At 52.0% G+C, this 17,751-nt stretch overlaps 3 protein-coding genes across 7 annotated transcripts in view; 1 reads left to right on the forward strand and 2 right to left on the reverse strand.

The window, feature by feature from the left end:
• ENO1 (enolase 1) overlaps positions 1 to 17,751 on the reverse strand; it is a 129,698-nt gene that overhangs the window by 25,046 nt on the left and 86,901 nt on the right. The window contains exon 1 of one of the 4 annotated variants that reach the window (XM_068171501.1): positions 14,070 to 14,073. The exons of the other annotated variants lie outside the window; for them this stretch is intronic. The gene's annotated coding sequence lies outside the window, so the exon portion shown is untranslated. Of the gene's footprint in view, positions 1 to 14,069; positions 14,074 to 17,751 lie in introns of those variants that run through there. 4 annotated transcript variants of the gene reach the window in all.
• Positions 420 to 8,419, forward strand: CA6 (carbonic anhydrase 6). Its single transcript, XM_068171504.1, has 8 exons — positions 420 to 592; positions 3,319 to 3,467; positions 3,833 to 3,928; positions 4,454 to 4,520; positions 4,987 to 5,144; positions 6,610 to 6,733; positions 7,138 to 7,236; positions 7,738 to 8,419. The coding sequence occupies exons 1-8, from the start codon at positions 571 to 573 to the stop codon at positions 8,349 to 8,351; spliced, it is 1,329 nt and encodes a 442-aa protein (XP_068027605.1). The 5' UTR covers positions 420 to 570; the 3' UTR covers positions 8,352 to 8,419.
• On the reverse strand, positions 9,076 to 15,856 carry LOC137461771 (solute carrier family 2, facilitated glucose transporter member 5-like). 2 transcript variants are annotated; one of them, XM_068171496.1, is made up of 11 exons: positions 15,744 to 15,856; positions 15,223 to 15,383; positions 14,613 to 14,737; positions 12,706 to 12,858; positions 12,490 to 12,615; positions 12,048 to 12,235; positions 11,572 to 11,682; positions 11,192 to 11,293; positions 10,736 to 10,811; positions 10,316 to 10,443; positions 9,076 to 9,696 (listed from the first exon to the last, which is right to left on the reverse strand). In XM_068171496.1, exons 1-11 carry the CDS (start codon positions 15,837 to 15,839, stop codon positions 9,469 to 9,471), a joined length of 1,494 nt encoding a protein of 497 aa, XP_068027597.1. In that variant the 5' UTR covers positions 15,840 to 15,856; the 3' UTR covers positions 9,076 to 9,468. The 2 variants fall into 2 exon arrangements, with proteins under 2 accessions (XP_068027597.1, XP_068027598.1); XM_068171497.1 differs by lacking the exon at positions 12,490 to 12,615.

A 17,751-nucleotide genomic window follows, 5' to 3' on the forward strand; every position in this document is an offset into this window, starting at 1 on the left:
AGTTAAAAATAGCTAATTGCTGTCAGTTCCTGATCCCAAGCTGAGCCTTCCTGCCTATTGCCCTGATCCTATTCACTGCACTGGTTAAGAAGCCAATTCCACGCCTCTGGCAGCTGGGACCCATTTAAATCCCCATTTCCATGTAAACACTGCTCCTTCTTTTGGTGGGGGTTCAGCCTCCAGCAATCACCGAGCCGCTGCTGCAATGCAGGTTTCTTTCTTTGCAGCACAGTTGTCCTGCAGACACAATAATGTGCATTTTCACTCTGGGGAAGGCAAAGCAACCTGTTATGGCTGCAGCTCCTGGCGTTCCAATAATTAGATTGGCATTTCCCGCTGGCAAATGAGGGCAGTGCTCTGGCTGCTGACTAACAGCACATCCCTGTCACCTGCCTTGCCCCCGCTCCAGGAGAAGGAGAGCTGGATGAAGAGCACTGGGGACAGCACTTCCCAGACTGTGCTGGCAAGCAGCAATCCCCGATTGACATCCAGAGGAGGAAGGTGAGGTACAACCCGCTGCTGCAGCTGGAGCTGGGTGGCTACGATGGGCCCTTGCAGGGCCAGCTCAGGATGACCAACAACGGCCACTCCGGTAAGGCTCAGGGCACTGCAGGAACAGATCTTTTGTTTCAGCTGTGGAAATGCATTCCCAGACAATGCCCTTGTTTTGAACTCGCCTTACTTTGCCATCTCACTTCATTCTGCTCCCTTAGGTTTGCTGTTTTCCTCAGTCACCCAGGAAAGCTCTCCAGAAATATATAAATAAATCAGACAAATAAAAGGCTGTTAGGTTTCTGCAAGGCATTTTCCCTGTTGGACATGGAAAGGGGATAAAATGCAGCTGGAGAATTCCAGATTGATCCTTTCCTTTAATGTGCTGCAAGACAACAGGAGTGCAGCAGTGAGTGGTATTTGGGGCACACTGACTCCTCTGCATTCAGAAAATGCATCTTTTGGCCTGTGCATGAATCAGAAGTGACAGGAATGGAACCTTTGCATCCCAGGTTTGGTTGGATGTAGGTCACCCTAAGTACAACACAGAGGAGGATCACCAGCCAGAGGATTGGAATTTTGGGGCTCAGGAAAGGAAACTGAAGCACAGCACATGTTAAAAGCCTGGCCTCTGGCTACACCCTTTCGGGCAAAGCTTATAATTTAGGAGATCCCAGATTCCCCTGCTGCAATCTGTAATTCGTTGCCTAAATAATTCATCAGCTGGTACTGTTGGGATAACGCCTTCGGACTACAGATGAGCAATGAGAGAATTTTCTGATGGCTGCAGGGGAGAGAGGATGAGTGGTTTGGGAAGGTGTTGGGAACATAAAGCTGTCGGCTCCTGAGTCCTGCACAGCAGCTCTTTCTTCCTGCCTGCAACAAAGAGAGAGAAATCGGTGTGAGGGCAGGGCAGCGGAGTGGTGAGGGACAAAGTGCCAGCAGAGGAAGACTGCTGTGATTGTGTTCCTGAAAATTGTAACTCCTTTTGTGTGGCCCACACAAGCTCAGCGTTCAGCCCGGAGCTCTCTGTCAGCACTACTGCCCTGCCTGCCTAGACATTAATTCTTGCAGGTTTAGCTTTTTTGACTGCATGTGTGTATCTGCCCGTTCTTTTGTTAACTTCCCAACAATGATTTTCTGATGTGGGGCGCTTTCCTAAAGCACAAAGACAAACGACTGTCTCTATTCACAGCTCCTGTGAGTCAGGCTGGGCTTTTCCACTGGCTTCAGTGAGATGGGACAGGGCAGCAGAATCTCTCAGGGAAAGCACTCAGCAGATCTGAAAGGGACAGGAGAGGGATTTATCGGCAGGACTGTCCTTACAGGCTCTCAGAGCCAAACCCCAAATGTCTCACCAAGGAAACCAGGTTCATTTTTTCTGTAGGTATGTTAGCACCAGGCTAAATCCCACCTGAAAATGCCTGTTTGCTGTGGTGTGAGTGCTCACACAGACAGCCTGGGGTTAACAAAGCTTTTTGTATTTGCACCTTTCTTTTTGTTTTAAAGAGGGTTGTTCCTCCAGCTGGTAGTGAGGACAAGGAAAATTAAAACGTCATCCATGTGTGCATCCTCCTCCAGGAGCAGATTTAACTGGGGCCTCAGCGTGCCCCATGAACTCAGCCTGCCCAGGGACCAGAGCTGGGCAGCCAGGCTGGCTGTCCCTGCAGGCAGGGATGGCCAGAGGCCAAGCTGCAGAGCAGGAGTGCTGGGGAAGGCTCAGCTGCACTCACCCTGCTCAGCCCAGCTGATTCTCCACCGCCTGGCAGAGCTGGGGCAGAGCAGGAGGGAGGCACTGCCAGATCCGAGCACTCGCTCCCCACTCGCACTCCGACCAAAAGCAGAAGCAAACCAGGCTTGCAGCAAATATTTGCTTAGAATATCTTAGAGGGGCCTTAAGCTTGTTACAAACTCACAACACGATTCCCTGGCTGTGTTTTGTAGAAAGTAGAAACCCTGGTGAGGTACTTGAAGTAAATAACCCTCATTATGGAAGGCAGTCAGCAGGGAACTTATGAAAAAGGTAGATTATGTTATCCCTCCCACTCTAGAGCCTTTGGGATATTAAAAGGAAACATGCTTTCGTCTTGTCTGTCTATAAACAGTTCACAAAGAAAAGAAACTCCTCAGAAACCCAAACTATGACTAATTAATAATATGTTATGCTACATTTTGCAAGGATAGTTGCTAGTTTTTATAACGTGCTGGGGGGTATTCACTGAGATGAAGCAATTCTCCACTTTCACTCCTAGATTTATTAACATAATCTATGATTTCTGGCAGTGAATTAGCAGGAAGACAAAGGGTTTGTGACTTCTCCTTGGCAAGGAGAAGAAAAGAGGTTTGTCTCCACAAATCCTTCAGCAGTGACACAGCCTTTCCAAAGCTACAGGGCATTCCCAGAATGGCTGGGCCTCACTGGGAATTGTGATAACAGAGGAGGCCACTCTGTGTTGATTCCTATTCCCGTTTTCTGCCTTGGAAGGGAAGTGGTTAACAGACCTGTGCCAGGTGTGCTGTGCTGGGCGAGGGTGAGCATTAAAGCTTTCATTAGTGCCTACTGCCAAAGCCAGAGCTCTCGGGGCAGAAGGGGTCTGCAGGCACAGCTGGGGACTGCCCAGTCCTGCTTGTGCCTGGTGTGCTGCACCAGCCTGAGCCCAGGAAAGCTTTCCAGCACACCCAGCTTTAAAGTTCACTGCTTTCCCTGCCACAGCGGGGTGGTGACCGTGCCTGCTCCTTCCAGGAGGTGCCACCGGCACTGTAGGAGCCACCACAGGGATGGGCAAGGCTGCACGCCCTGCTGCCTCCAGCCCCATCATTTTTCAGTTCAGATCGATTTGCCACCCACCATGAACATCTCCAGAGGGCTCCCAGGTGTCTACACGGCTGTCCAGATGCACCTGCACTGGGGTGGGCTGGACCTGGAGACCAGTGGCTCGGAGCACACCATCGACGGGATGCGCTACTTCGCCGAGGTTCGTGTGGCTCAGGGCTGCGGCAAGGGGCCCCTGGGGTTCTCCCTGGGAAAGGGGGGCTGCATCCCTCAGGGCCTGCAGGGAGGCAAGGGGGAGAGCAGGGCAATGGGAGCGCTGAGCCTGACGGTGCTGGCACAGAAGGCTCCAAGAAAAGCCATGGTAAGAGCACTCGTGTCCTTCAGAGGTGGAGCTCTTCCCCCACAGTCACCACAAAGTCACCTCTGTTAAACCAGAGGTCCCTTTGGCCTGCTGTGAGGCACAAACAGCACGAACTGGAGTGGTGACTGTCCCTTCAGTGTGTCCCTCTAAACACACAGGAGCCCTTCATCACTTCTTGCTAAGTGACCCCATCTCTCTCCTGGCAGCTGCACATTGTCCACTACAACTCTGCTAACTACTCCAGCTTTGAAGAAGCCAAAGACAAGCCCCAGGGGCTGGCCGTGCTGGCCTTCCTCTACACGGTAGGTGTGACCCAGGCTGGGGCAGGGGGCACTGCCTGAGCTAAAACCTCCCTCAGACACGAGCAGCCCGGGCCAGGTTTGGACAGCAGTCCCCAGAGATGGGGTCTGGCACCTCTTTAAGGGCTGTGCTGCTTCCCCTGGGCATCTGGACTTCACACAACTCCAGCCAATACCCCTTGGGAGCCCCAGAAAACTGCCCCATAAGTAGTATTTTATATATATATATATATATCTCCTATATATAAGAATATCAGGTGGGGTTTCCCTGCTGTGCCTCCGAGCCTTGCTCCGCTTTGCCAGTGGGGACTCTTGATTCAGCGTGGATTTCAAAGCAGTAAAAAAGAATCCTGTTCACTATTCTGCCCAAGCTGTACAAACCTGACCATTGTCCAGCCCATCAGGAGATCTGTGGTGGTATTTGTTTTCTTGGTCTCCCAGCTGATGAATTAGCCCCCCCACAACTGCTCAGCAGTGAGAAGGACAGGCAGGTCACACCTTTTGATCAGGTGTCTGTGCTGTGTTTAGGATGGGCACTTTGAGAACACCTACTACAGCGAATTCATTTCCAAACTGGCAAGGATCAGGTTTGCAGGTAAGACCTGGGAACGCCTTTCTCTGTCCCTGACGCGCTCCAGCCTGTGTGTACGCTCTGGCTCTGGGAACAGCCGTTTTCCTGCTGCTGTGCCGGCAGAGCACCCTCAGCCCTGCGCAAGTCCAGCCCAGGGCCGTGGGGAAGGTGCTCAGGGCAGCAATAAATGCACTCCTGGAGGTCTGTGCAGCACCAAATATCAGCTTCCTGCAGCCTGCACACCCCTGATGCCTCCTGGAGCACCCCAGGGACTGGCAGAGTGCTGAGAGCAGCTGCCCAGCACCCCCAGGACCCAGACATGTCTGACTGACAAACCCTTTCATGCCTCTCCATCTCCTCCCAGTTCCACCAAAGGTCTGATGAGCCACTGCTCTGGGCAGAGGGATTTGCTGACCCCAGCTCCAAGAGCGTTTCCACCTCTCTCTTCCCTCCTCATTAACTTCTGATACCATCTCTGCTTCCTTTGGAGGTCAGTCAACCACGCTCAGCTCTCTGGACATCCAAGCCATGCTGCCAGAAAACCTCTCCCACTTCTACAGGTACCAGGGCTCGCTGACCACCCCCCCGTGCTCCGAGAGCGTGATCTGGACCATCTTCCACTCCCCAATTGTCCTGTCACACACTCAGGTCAGTGCTGCCTCTCACCAGCTCCTCTCCCCTCAGAACGTTTCCCTTTCTGTCCTCCAGGGATCTTGGGAACAGAAGAGCTCTTAGGGCACCTCTCCTACCGAGCTTTTGGGGTGGGTTCCTGAAAAACTGGAGTTACAGGTGCCTGCCATCCTGCATGGCAGCAGGGTCAGGCTGTGTAGCAGGTGACCTGAGGTCTGGTGACTGATAACAAAACTCTCTGCTCAGCTAAGCTCAGCCACCCTGAAGCACTATAAAAAACGAAGAGACCAGTGAGAATTAACAAGGCAAAAACTACTGCAAGAGAGTCCCCCTGAAAAAAACTAACCAAAAAAACCCACCAAAAAAGAACCATTCATAACATTAAAATAATTACAGAATAATTGCCAGATTTTAGAAGGTATTTCAGGGTTTTTCTGTGTCTAGACTCACACTGGAAGTAATGCTTTTAAGTTAATAAATAATAAAGAAGCATCAGAAACATTTTCTTCCAGGAGAAGGAAAAGATAAAACTGAGACCACACTAGTGGGGGACCACAGTGTGCTCTCTTTGAAAAAGAAATACTGCTTTTGTCAGGGGAAGGCCAGAAGGCACTTGTGAGAAAGGTACAGAATAGCAGCAAAATCTCCATCCATGCAGGTGCTCAGAACTCCCCCAGGCAAAATGCCTTTATCGAGAATTAGCTGAAAAGAGCCCTCGGTCCTGTTCCTTCCCCAGCTGCTGCTCAGCAAGAGACCCTGAGGACTCCTGTCTGATCCTCAGGCCAATCCCGAGCTGCAGGATGTGCACTGCAGCTCCAGCAGAGCTGCTGTCCCCGTGCCCTGAGTGATGTTCCTTTGATGTCCCTGCAGTGTTCTGCACTGCAGCTCCAGCAGAGCTGCTGTCCCCGTGCCCCGAGTGATGTCCCTATCCCATTCTGCACTGCAGCTCCAGCAGAGCTGCTGTCCCCATGCCCTGAGTGATGTCCCTGTGATGTCCCTGCACTGTTCTGCACTGCAGCTCCAGCAGAGCTGCTGTCCCCATGCCCTGAGTGATGTCCCTGTGATGTCCCTGCACTGTTCTGCACTGCAGCTCCAGCAGAGCTGCTGTCCCCATGCCCTGAGTGATGTCCCTGTGATGTCCCTGCACTGTTCTGCACTGCAGCTCCAGCAGAGCTGCTGTCCCCGTGCCTCGAGTGATGTCCCTGTGATGTCCCTGCACTGTTCTGCACTGCAGCTCCAGCAGAGCTGCTGTCCCCGTGCCTCGAGTGATGTCCCTGTGATGTCCCTGCACTGTTCTGCACTGCAGCTCCAGCAGAGCTGCTGTCCCCGTGCCCTGTGTGATGTCCCTGTGCCCTGTGTGATGTCCTTGTCCCATTCTGCACTGCAGCTCCAGCAGAGCTGCTGTCCCCGTGCCCTGTGTGATGTCCCCGTGCCCTGAGTGATGTCACCATGCCACTGTGCCCTGTGTTTGTCCCTGTCCCAGGTCCAGCTCCTGGAGAACACCCTGCTGGACTGGCACAACCGCACCCTGCGCAACGACTACCGGCACGCGCAGCCGCTGCAGGGCCGCGTGGTGGAGGCCTCCTTCCGAGCCCAGCGTGGCCAGGGTAGGGCCAGGGGCCCCGGGGAGGGACAAACACCTGCAGGGAAGGTGTGACACTGCCAGTCCTTGCAGCTGGATGGGCTGGAATCCCCTGTCTGGGAGGGCAGTGAGTGTCCCCGCTCAGGTGCAGGTGTCCCGTGTGCCTCCCCGCTGGCACCCCTTGTTTAAGGGGTGTGCCAGCCCTGCCTTTTGAGTGTCACACCTCCAGGGTAGCTGGTGCTACCTGGCACCACATCAGGACCCCCAGCTCAGGTGTGTCAGGTGCATGGAGCCTGTGGGAACAGCTCTGGCTGGGCAGCCACACCGAGGAGAGGAGCTGCACTTTGAAACACAGCTTTTGCTGCAACTAGAAAATGTAGCTTGTGCAAGCCCCAGCCCTCTGTAAATTCAGCTGTCTGATTGCTCCAGCACAGTGTCATCCAGAGGAATTCACCCTCAGGCTGGATCAAATCCAGATGCAGCTCCAGGACATGAAGACAGAGTTGCTGAATGGACTGAGCCACACAGGTGAGAAACACAGGTTGAGTCCAGCTCACCCTGTGAGGTAGAAGAGTCCTGCTGAGCTTGGTGGCCCAAATCATTGACAGGTTTGGTACAGGCACATGCAGGTAGAATTTTGTCCCATATCTGGGCTTGCTGATGGAAATCCTCCACCATCATCAAGGCCAGCACTAAGCCAGCCACAGCTCTCTCCTGCCACATGGGAACACATTTTTTTACAGAGAGTAAAAATGCTCAGCTCAGTTCCCCAGGATAAATAACCATCACCTCTATTTTATACAACATGAGAAAAGAGGAGGAAGGAGGGAAAACCATGATTTTCCCAAACATTTGTGTGGGGGAGCTCAGCTCAGCTCTTCATCATTCCAAACCCCTTCCCTGCTGGCACAGCACACAGCAGTAACTGGAAACTCAGACTACACAGCCCTACCAGTTCTGTGGGTGTTAATCTCCAGAATTTGGGCTTGTTTACAGGTAATGTAACTGCTGGCTTTTGGGTTATTTCAGGTACAAAATCCAGCACCTTTCCAGCTTTCTACTTCCCCGTGGAAAACATTGAGAGCTTTGTGGAGGTTCATCCCCTCCGTGCTGTGTCTCTGCAAGCCTTCACCCTGTGTTTCTGGAGCAGAGCCCAGCCCGTCGGCAGCCAGACCATCCTGTCCTACTCCACTGGGGAGAGCGACCACGAGCTGGTGGTGACCGTGGGCACAGAGCTGGGGCTGTGGGTAGGAGGCCACTTCCTCAGCTTCCCCCTGCAGCACGAGGCTCGGGGCTGGCTGCACCACTGCGTGACCTGGGCCTCCCCAGAGGGAACGGCCAGCCTCTGGCTCAACGGGGCAGCTGGCAAAGCAAAGAGTGTCCAGAAGGGCTACGTGAGCCGGGCCGGGGGGACGCTGGTCCTTGGCAAGGACAGGGACGCTCTGCTTGGCACGTTCTCCAACGGGTTTGTGGGCTGGATGAGCCAGGTGAACCTGTGGAGCCGAGTCCTCAGCGCCACGGAGGTTCGGGCGCTGGCGCTGTGCAAAGCAGGGCGGCCCACGGGGGACGTCATAGCCTGGGGACAAACCCCCATGGCCCTCCTCGGGGGGGTGCTTCTGCAGCCCGACACCAGCTGCCAGTGAGCACAGCCTCTGCTTTTCTGAAGGCATCCAGAGAGTCCGAACTGCTTGTTGGGAAAACTGAGAAAATCTGGGGTTGTTTGCTTGTTCCTCCTCCCGCTTTGTAAAGGCTCACTATGCACCTCCTGGTGCTCCAGGGTGTTTTTCCAAGAGACCAAACCTCCATCTGTGAGATAAAAGCAATGAACTGCAGAATCTGGCACAATCCAGCACGCTGGGTTGTTACATCCCTCCCAGGGGGTTGATTTAGATCCCCGCACACAGATTTTTTTTCATGCCAAAGAGATGCTCTCTGCTCAAAGGAGCTGCTTTCTCAAATAAAATTTCTCTCCCCTCCCTCACCCCGTCTCAGTTTCTCACCATCTTCCCTGCTTGTCCCTCCTTCTGTTTGTCACCAACTCACCACCCCTTCCCTTGCAGTCGTATCCCATAGGAGAGCAGATGTGGAGCTCTGGCAGGGCAGGTCCTAGGACAGGTCCTGTGCAATCCCTGTGCCTTGGCCTGTGGCACAACTTTGCCTTCTTTTCTGTAGTGGATGCAGAGACAGAGCATAGAAACAGCTCCTTTTTCAACACATATGTTACAAACTTGAGCACAGGTATATTGTGTATATAAACTGATTTTCTAAGGTTAAAGTAAATCATGTGAAGGATTCTCCATCTACTACACAAAATCCATGCCAAGCTGCTCAACAGTTCTGCTTTTTTCAAAACAGAGGGCAGCACACTGCTATACCAAATTGAATTTAATTTCCCCTTGCTGGACCCTCAAACACACAAGTGACAGTTCCTCAGAGGAGTTTAGTGCACTCCTTGCACACGACTGCCCCACACCCAGCCCAAGGGCTGGCTTGTGTCCCCCGGGATGTGTCACCAGGACACCAGGGACACACATCAGCTCGTGCCATCGGCTACTTGGTCACAGAACTGAGCTGGCTGAGGACATCTCCTTTTCCTTGGAACAAGAGGAGGACTTGGCAGCATTAGGTTTGCAGTTGGATTTGATCTTAAATGTCTTTTCCAGCCTTAACAGTTCTGTGATTGTCAGATCAGCATCAAAGGAGGAATCCCTGTATTTGTTTTCCTGCTGAACAGATCCTGTCAGGCCAAACACAGCTGGGTCACATCTCACTGCTGGAGAGCGATTTCTTCTCTTCCTGCCTGCTCAGGGGGTAGGAATCTTTAAGCTCTTTGCTTTCCTGAACCTCCACTTTGTTCCTCTTGGACATGATCCTGTTGATTTCCATGAAGGTTTTATTCTTGGTCTCAGGAACAATGAAGAAGATGTAAAGCATGGTGGCGACACAGATGGCACAGAAGATGAGGAAGCTGTAGGGCCCCAGCCCAGCCTAGGGCAGTGACAGGAGAGAGCAGGGGTCAGGGCAACATTCCAGCTGGGAGTTACCTGCTCTGGCCCTGCTGCACCCTGCACTGGCTGTGGAAAATGCAGCCATAATGAGGTGCTCATGTTTTAACCTGAACGACTCAAAGTTGGGCTGGTTTTAGATTCTGTCTCCTCAAACCACCACCATGGGTTTCTTGGAAACCTACTGGGAAAGGAGGGTGAGGGTCTGCACTGTAACTCAAACAAAACTCAGACAGGTTAAAGTCAGGGACTGCAGCAGTTTATGGGTCACTGCTGCTGGGGGCAGTTTAACCGGGCACTCAGATTTCAGAACCTAAAACTGTCCCCTCGAGGCACATCCTGCAGTGGAAGATGGGGAATTTACCGTCTTTTCCAAGTTCCTGAGCTCAGGATAAGACCTGGCAATCAAACTGCTTTCTTTTAAAGCCTGCGCAACAGCCAGGTGTGATGAGAAAATGCTGAGGAACATCATTCTCTTGCCCTTGACGCAATCCCTCACACAGGTTTTGGGAACCAACAAGTGCATTTACACTCCTCAAAGCCTCTCTGTAAGAACACAGGGGTGAAGAGGCCGATGTGCAGCCCAGGTTTTGGGTTCTTACCTCCATGTAGAGGAACACCAGCCCCACGGTGAAGTTGCTCAGCCAGTGCACAGAGCCCCCCACCATGAACGCTGCGGGTCGGGACGACTGCAGGAACATCTCCGTGATCATCACAGCAGGAATGGGACCTGCAAGGCAGCTGCAGGTGAGGAAACCCCAAAGGCAATCCCCTCACTCTGCATTCCTAATTAGACTGCTCATTTCAGTGGCAGACAGCAGTTTCAGCTATCAGTAAATCAAACACGGATTAAATTTAAAGGGAAAAACGGGGCAATTAAATGACTTGCACAGGGCGAGGCCACACAGAGATGAAATTCAGCCTCCCTGGATGAGCTCCACAAAGGTTTTGGTTGGAAACTGAAGACAACCCCTGGCTTTACCCAGCTTGTGGGGGAGACTGGGCGGGCTGTGGGCACTTACTGGGTCCGATGGCATGTCCAGTGATGTAGGCAATGACACACACTATGCTGAGGTAGGACATCCAGGAGACAGCGGTCTGCGAGGATTGAATCACAGGTTAGGGGTGCTTCCTGTCTGAACATCACCAGCACATTCAAGGCACTGCTCACAGTAAGATCTGAAGGCGTTCAAAGGCAGTGTGACCCTTCAGTGCCACAATGAGACACAGAAAGCACAGCCTGGGTATGGTCCTTGCTGCCAAAGGGATGCAGCAGGAGCTGGGACCCTGACATCCTGGGAGGAGCATCCAGGCAAGCAGGATCACAGCCTTTCTTTAAGGTAGATATGCAAGTACACAGACTTTCATGCTGTCCCCTCCTCCCCAGGGTGTAGAAGCATCCTCAAAATATTCCAACGGCCTGTTCCCTGGAAAGCCCAGAAATCATGGGAGGGACCAGCTGAGCCATTCATACGTACCTGGAGGTTGAGGGCCAGAGTTAAGATTGCACAGGAGGCAGAGCACAGCACAAAGCCAGCCAGGAGAAGGATTCTCCTCCCCAGGGATTCCACAATGAAAATCTGGAAGAGACAGGAGAGGGGGAGACACCAGGGGCTCAGCAGTTGTTGCAGATGTTTTTGTCCAAGGGATGTCCACCACAGGGCATCTGTAGTGGAAACCATCTCCCAGTGTGTGCCAATAATGCTCTAGTGGAAGGTTTTGGGATGAGATGATCTTTAAGATCCCTTCCAACCCAAACCATCCTGTGACTACAGGATTCCATGAGCACAACCTAATTTAAACAGGGGGAGGGGAGAGCGGGCAAGTGAGAGCTCAGAGAGCCCCAGCACAAACTCACAGCCAGCAGAGTCATGACGACGTTGATGGCACCTATTGACACGGTGACATACTGGATGCTGCTGCTGTGCACCCCTGCTGACTCGAAGATTCTGTCTGCGTAGTAGAAGACCTGCAGCAGAGCCACAGCTGTGTTAATACATGGCCTGAGGCAGAACATGGGCAGCCCCCTTTTGGCTGCTTGAAATCCTGGCACTGGTGCACAGAAGCCCGAGGACGGAATTTGTCCATTTCTGGAGACACTGGTTTGGATCTGGGCACAAGCACTTTGCTCTAAAAACACTCCAATGATCATTAACAGGGCAGCTGACCCTGCCCCTTGTCCGTGGATTTGGTACTGGCCAGGGCTGACCCACCCCCGTGAGACAGGTGCTGGGTGAAGGGGCACTCCCAGGTGTGTGTCCTGTGCCAGCACTGCCCCCATCACCCCTCTGAAGTTCCAGCCCCTGTTTGTACCCCCCGGCCTTCCCCACTCACCCCATTGACCCCCGAGAGCTGCTGGCCTGCCATCATGACGATGACGGAGATGAGCTGCCACCTCAGGCCCCTGAAGGTGAACAGGCTGAGCACAGAGAAGTGCCCTTCCTCCTTCTCGGACCGGTTCTCCTGGTACATCTCCTGTATCTCGCCATCCACATCCTCCCAGCCCCTCAGCCTCTGCAGAGCTGGTGGGGAGAGCACAGGGAGCCATGAGCCGCAGGTTTACAGAGAGCTGTCCTGCTTCCGACCAGGACAGAGCAGCCTGTGACCCGTGCTGGGCACCTGGGGATCCACACACCCAGGGAAGGAGCAGTTCCCCGAGAATTCCACCCTCCAGCAGCATGTCAGGGGAGAATTTCCCAGCCCCGTGCTGTCAGCCGTGTCCCACCGCAGATCCACCCCATCCCACCTGCCCTCCCATGGGAGGATGGGGCTGTACCTCTCCGTGCCTGTTCTTCGTTGCCCTTTTGGATGAGCAGGTATCTGGGACTCTCGGGGAAAAAGGGCAATGTCAGGAGCTGGATCAGGGATGGGATCCCAGTGAGCCCCAGCAGCACAGGCCACCCTGCAGCAAGGTCACAGCACGTCAGCTGAGAGAGAGAGAGAAATCCTCCCCCTGTGGAGCCCACAGAGAGATCCTGAGCCAGAGCCTCACCTTTAGCATTCCCAAGGATGCTGTTGAGACCAAGGATCTGAGCTGCAAGGATGCCAATGGTGATGAAGAGCTGTGGGACCACCCCAATAGCTCCTCTCAGGTTTTTGGGGGACATTTCTCCAAGGAACATAGGAACCACATTGGAAGCCAGACCTAGAAGTTAAGAGAACAGTGTTAGACATGCAGCTCAGCCTTCAGCAAGCTGCTGGTCTCCCATGTGCAACAGAAGAGATTCCTGATGAACTACAGGATGCACAGAAACTTTACTCTCAGACCCTCCTCCTTTGAGTGTCTGGGTTATCAGCTGCTGGGCAGCAAAGCACTTTTGGAGTCTGACAGGATTAGCCTGCCCTGCCTACAGAGCCAGCAGATGATTTGGGGGTGTCTTGGTTTGAGTGTTCAGTGTTCATCCTCCTGAATGCAGCTTTCTGCCAGGAACAGCACAAGGCACACTAAGAAAAACTGTACTGCTTCAGGTTTGGAAACAAACTCCAAGTATAAGAGAGAAAGTTTTTGCTTCCTCTAAAACAAGAAGACAAATCAGTATCCAAACATGCTGATGTGAAAGTGGAAGGAAATTACTTTGTGTTGGCTTTTAAAACTTCCCTGCTCAGTAAGGCTGTGCTCAGAGCTTTCCTGGTCTGTGATGTCTTGCAGGTGGCTTGCTGAAATAGGTATTTATGCTCTAATAAGGGCACCAGGGACACAGGTTAATTTTAGGAACACTCTAGGGCTGCCCACAGTGACCCCAGCGAGCTGCCAGCTGCCTGCTTACGCTGTAAATCCTGGCAGCTCCCAAACTCCTGGAATCAAATGACCATGGGGAACTCTGATCTGACATTTCTAGAGACCCTAGGCTCCAGGAGCTGGGTGTTACAAAGGTGATCAGGCTGATTTTTGAAAGCTAAAAGGCCTAAAAGGCACAGCAACAAGTGCCACCAGTGCCAGAGGGTGACACTCACTGGGATCCTCCCCAGGCACAGCTCAGGCCAGGCCAGCCTGAGAAGGACAAGCCAGGGCAGCCAGGCTGGACTTGCTTGTTGGTTATAAATAACTGCAAAGAGGGATCACATTTAACAAGACCCTTAGCATTTATTCCAAGCTCCAGTGCTGAGAGCAGCTGCCAGCTTTAAGGGAGTCAAAAGCCAAAGTAAAACCATTGGATTAAAAAAAATGGAAAACAAGAAACTGGCTCGGGAAAGCAACTCAATCTGTACATTCAGCAATCACAATTGGTGAGCTAAGGCAGGAAATTTGTTTTTACAAGCTACCCCAGCTCATTAACAAACCATGGAGTGTGCCAGTGTCACCAGCCCAAAGCCAATTAATTGAGCCTAAATGCTCTTAGGACTCTTATAGACCTGGCTGTGCTCGGGGCACCCAGCATGGCTCTGTTCTGTTCCTGCAGCTCCAATGCAGCCACTCACACCAGGAACACACAGATATCCTTGGCTCCCATCTACCTCTGCAGGAAATCCAGTGGCTCTGAGCCCTTTGCTCTTCCTTTGAACATTCCTTTTCTCCTGCAGGAAGAACAGTCAGTTCCAGGGCTGGATTATTGGATCTGGCAATGCTTTTGATGGATTATTCTGGTTATGTTAAAAAGAAGTAGACTATCTGCTTTAAGTTGTCTGGGAAAACAGATTATCCTCAGCAGGTTTGGAGCTGCAGTGCCCAGCAGATGTTTATTGCTGCATTTATAGACACACATCTCAGCCCTACAGCTTAAATTCCAGTCCCAGGGCCATTATCTCCCAAAGATCTTTAGTACTTCTGCACCAGGCTAAAGCACAGCCTCGTCATGCAGATTCCAAAGTGTGATACCTGTGACAGCATCTGCTGGGAGAATAAAACACCTTTACACAGCCAAAGAAATATTTATTGCTCTCCCTTTACCATCCACTTACCAGCAAATATTCCCATGACAACACGGGAAAGGATGATTACTTCAAAGGTTTTTGCCAGCTCTGAGGTTCCCATAAGGATTGCAGCAGCGATGGAGAAGAGGTTATTTATCAGCAAAGTGCCCTTTCTGCAAAGTAACAGGAGAAGAGGTAGATTCAGCTGGGCATTTCTAAGTTGCAGAAAGATCCCCTGTGTGCCATGCTGTCCAAAACTCAAATTAATCATCATGCCAAACACTGGCCGAGGAGGAAATGGCAATTGCCACATTTTTCCTGCAGACAATGAAGACTTCCAGAAAGAAGTGAAGTTTTTCTCAGGAAACCTGAGCAGCAGAAGCTGGGCCTGACCTGAGACCCCAGGACTTTCTTTGCCTGTTGTCTCAGTGCCCAACCCACAGCCTTGCCCATACCAGAACCCCATAAATTCCTTCACACTGGGGAGGCAACTCTCGTGGCTGAGCCCAGCAGCTCCCTCTCATCCCACCTGCTTTAGCCTCAAGGTGTGTGGGGGAATTTCAGGCTGCCGAAGGGCTGGGCAAGGTGGAGTCACCTTGAGCTAAATGTTATCTGCTCCCAGAGTGAGGGCAGCACCTCAGATAGGGCTCTCGCTTACCGGCCACAGTTGTTGACCATAGGCCACACCATGAGTGACCCAAAGAGGCCACCCAGAGGGAACATGGACACAGTGAGAGACCAGAGCAGCGTCTGGAAGCCTCTGTCCATGGGCACACCAGTCCTGTCCAGGTAGGTCCTGTTGTAAAAGTCTTGCATGTACTGGGAGGAAACACAAAGCAGATTTGGCACAGTGAGTAGGATTTTCGTGCTCTGAGGGTTAGATAACAACAGCTGCCATAAAGCTCTGCCATAAAACAACTGTCCTGAGAAAAAAACCGGAATGGGTGAGCCGGGAAATGAATGCAAGAGAGGGATGGAGAAGCCCGTGTTCCTACAGGCTGTCCTGCCCTTTAGGATGTGCCTGGTTCCCAGAGGGGGAGGCACCCCAGAGCTCGTCTGTCCCAGGCACAGAGAGAGGACAAGCCCGTGCCCACAAGCACCCAAAAGCACATTTGATTTCCATAATCCTACATCTGCCTCGCTCTGCTCTAATGCCGCTGCCAGGCTGGGGCCACTCACCGGGGCAGGAGAGTTGATCACAGACACGTTGTAGCCGTACTGGAAGGAAGATCCAAAGGCAGAAATCAGAGCTACCAGGGCCAGGGGAAGTGTCATTTGCTGCAGAGGGAGTGAAAAAACCATGAACACCGCCTTGGAAGTGGGCCTGGCAGAAATCAGAGCTACCAGGGCCAGGGGAAGTGTCATTTGCTGCAGAGGGAGTGAAAAAACCATGAACACCGCCTTGGAAGTGGGCCTGGCTCTTAGGCATTAATAACATTCAGTAAAAAAACAAAGAAAAAACACAAAGTCTTGCTTTCTTGACAAAAAGACAAAGTCTTGCTTGTTTTTGTCTTCATTCTGCTGCATATAAAAGCCCAACGGGTTGTTTCCATTACAACTCATTTTGTTCTGCTTGATATGCCCACAGTCATTAGAGTAATTCACTCTGCTTTGGTGGTATTGATGAATCATTTGGATGATTAATTTTTTTTTCAAGTTACCATTCCTAAAACACCACCCTGCAGGGAAAAGGTTGTATGCAATTATTCTTTTCCAATGTGCAAATTGAGCAGTGGAATGACACAGGATATTGGCACAGGAAAGCTTTAAAAAGAAGTGATTTTTGCATCAAGTGGCAAGAACTCTTTCCTGTTTGTTTTTTCTTCCTCTGCATTTTGGGATAGAGCTATTTATGGAACTAACTGATTGCCACTGAAGCCAATTAGGACTTATCCAGGCAACCCCCGGAGGGCTTGGCTGCGGGGTACAAGAGCTGCACTTTGCACTAGAACTGAGGAGGGGAATTGCCATCTGGAGCGGGATCAACACCCCATTGTGGGCACATATTCCCTGGCTTCACAAACAACCAAAACCACTCGCTTTTCCCAACAGTTTAGCTGTCCTTCAGCCCCCGGGTTGTGTTGACAGAGCTGGGTTGTTGGGGTTTTGTTTGGCTGGGTTTTATGGCTCACTAATGCATCTCACTGCTGCTACATCAATAAAGTCATTTTTCATTTTCATCTCGTTTGCTGCCACCGTTACCAGCCTTAATGTCTGTGAGGGTTTCCGTCCCAGCACTCAGAGGCCTCTGTCATTTCCCTAATTTGTCCAAATAGCTGCTGCTGCTTCCTTCTATTCCTCCGAATCTCTGGCAGCTCCAGGGATCTGCAGAGTTTAAGGTGTTACAGGAGATCAGAATTCAAGTCTATCTCAGCCTAAGCATTGGAAGGAAGCTCGGGCTTCCAGGTCCGTTTTCTGGAAGGAGACTGCTGACGTTCTCTCATTGGTGAAGAAAAGCAGCTGCCTTGCTCTCATTAACCAAATCCCAGGAGCTCAAAAGAGCCACTGGTGTTCATTATTGACATCCAGCACTTTCAAGAAAACCTCTGGCATTCCCCAGCAGTGCGCTGTGCAAGACTCCCCAAACACTGCTGTGAAAGGCAGCCCCCATCCAGAAGCATCTGCAGCCTAAAACTGATGGGAAAATGGGAAAGAAAACACATACAGAAGGGGAAAGTCCCACAGAAGGGGAAAGGGCCACAGAAGGGGAAAGGGCCACAGAAGTTATGGGGTGGGAGAGCTGCAGACAATCACTCGGTGCAACTGATAGACACAAACTGGGCTCAAGAACAGAAACATCTCAGCCCAAAAGATCAGGGTCTTTCCTCTCTTTCCAGGTACCCACAGATGCCCAGGGCTTATCCTGTATCCCTGTGGGAGACTCAAGCTGGAAGCAGGCAGCATACTCACCCCCTTGGCACCCTCGGAGCTGTCCTGCTTCCCTCCTTTCAGCTTCATGTCGGTGTGTGAATCACAGATGCTGAGCACAGCTTCTTCCAGTCACAGCAGCCACGGGGAGCATGGAAACGCCCTGCCCAGAAAAACCCTTTCTGTGACTCTCCCAAACCCTTCCAATGAGTGACAGGCTCCGTCAGACGGGGTAAGGCACTGTGATTGATCATCCCCTTCCTCTGCCTGTCTCTCCCACGGCCCCAATTTCGTTTTCTTCCAACTCTGTTGCCAGTGC

This window comes from Anomalospiza imberbis, chromosome 23, assembly GCF_031753505.1.
Source record: "Anomalospiza imberbis isolate Cuckoo-Finch-1a 21T00152 chromosome 23, ASM3175350v1, whole genome shotgun sequence".
NCBI classification, from domain to species: Eukaryota; Metazoa; Chordata; class Aves; order Passeriformes; family Viduidae; genus Anomalospiza; species Anomalospiza imberbis.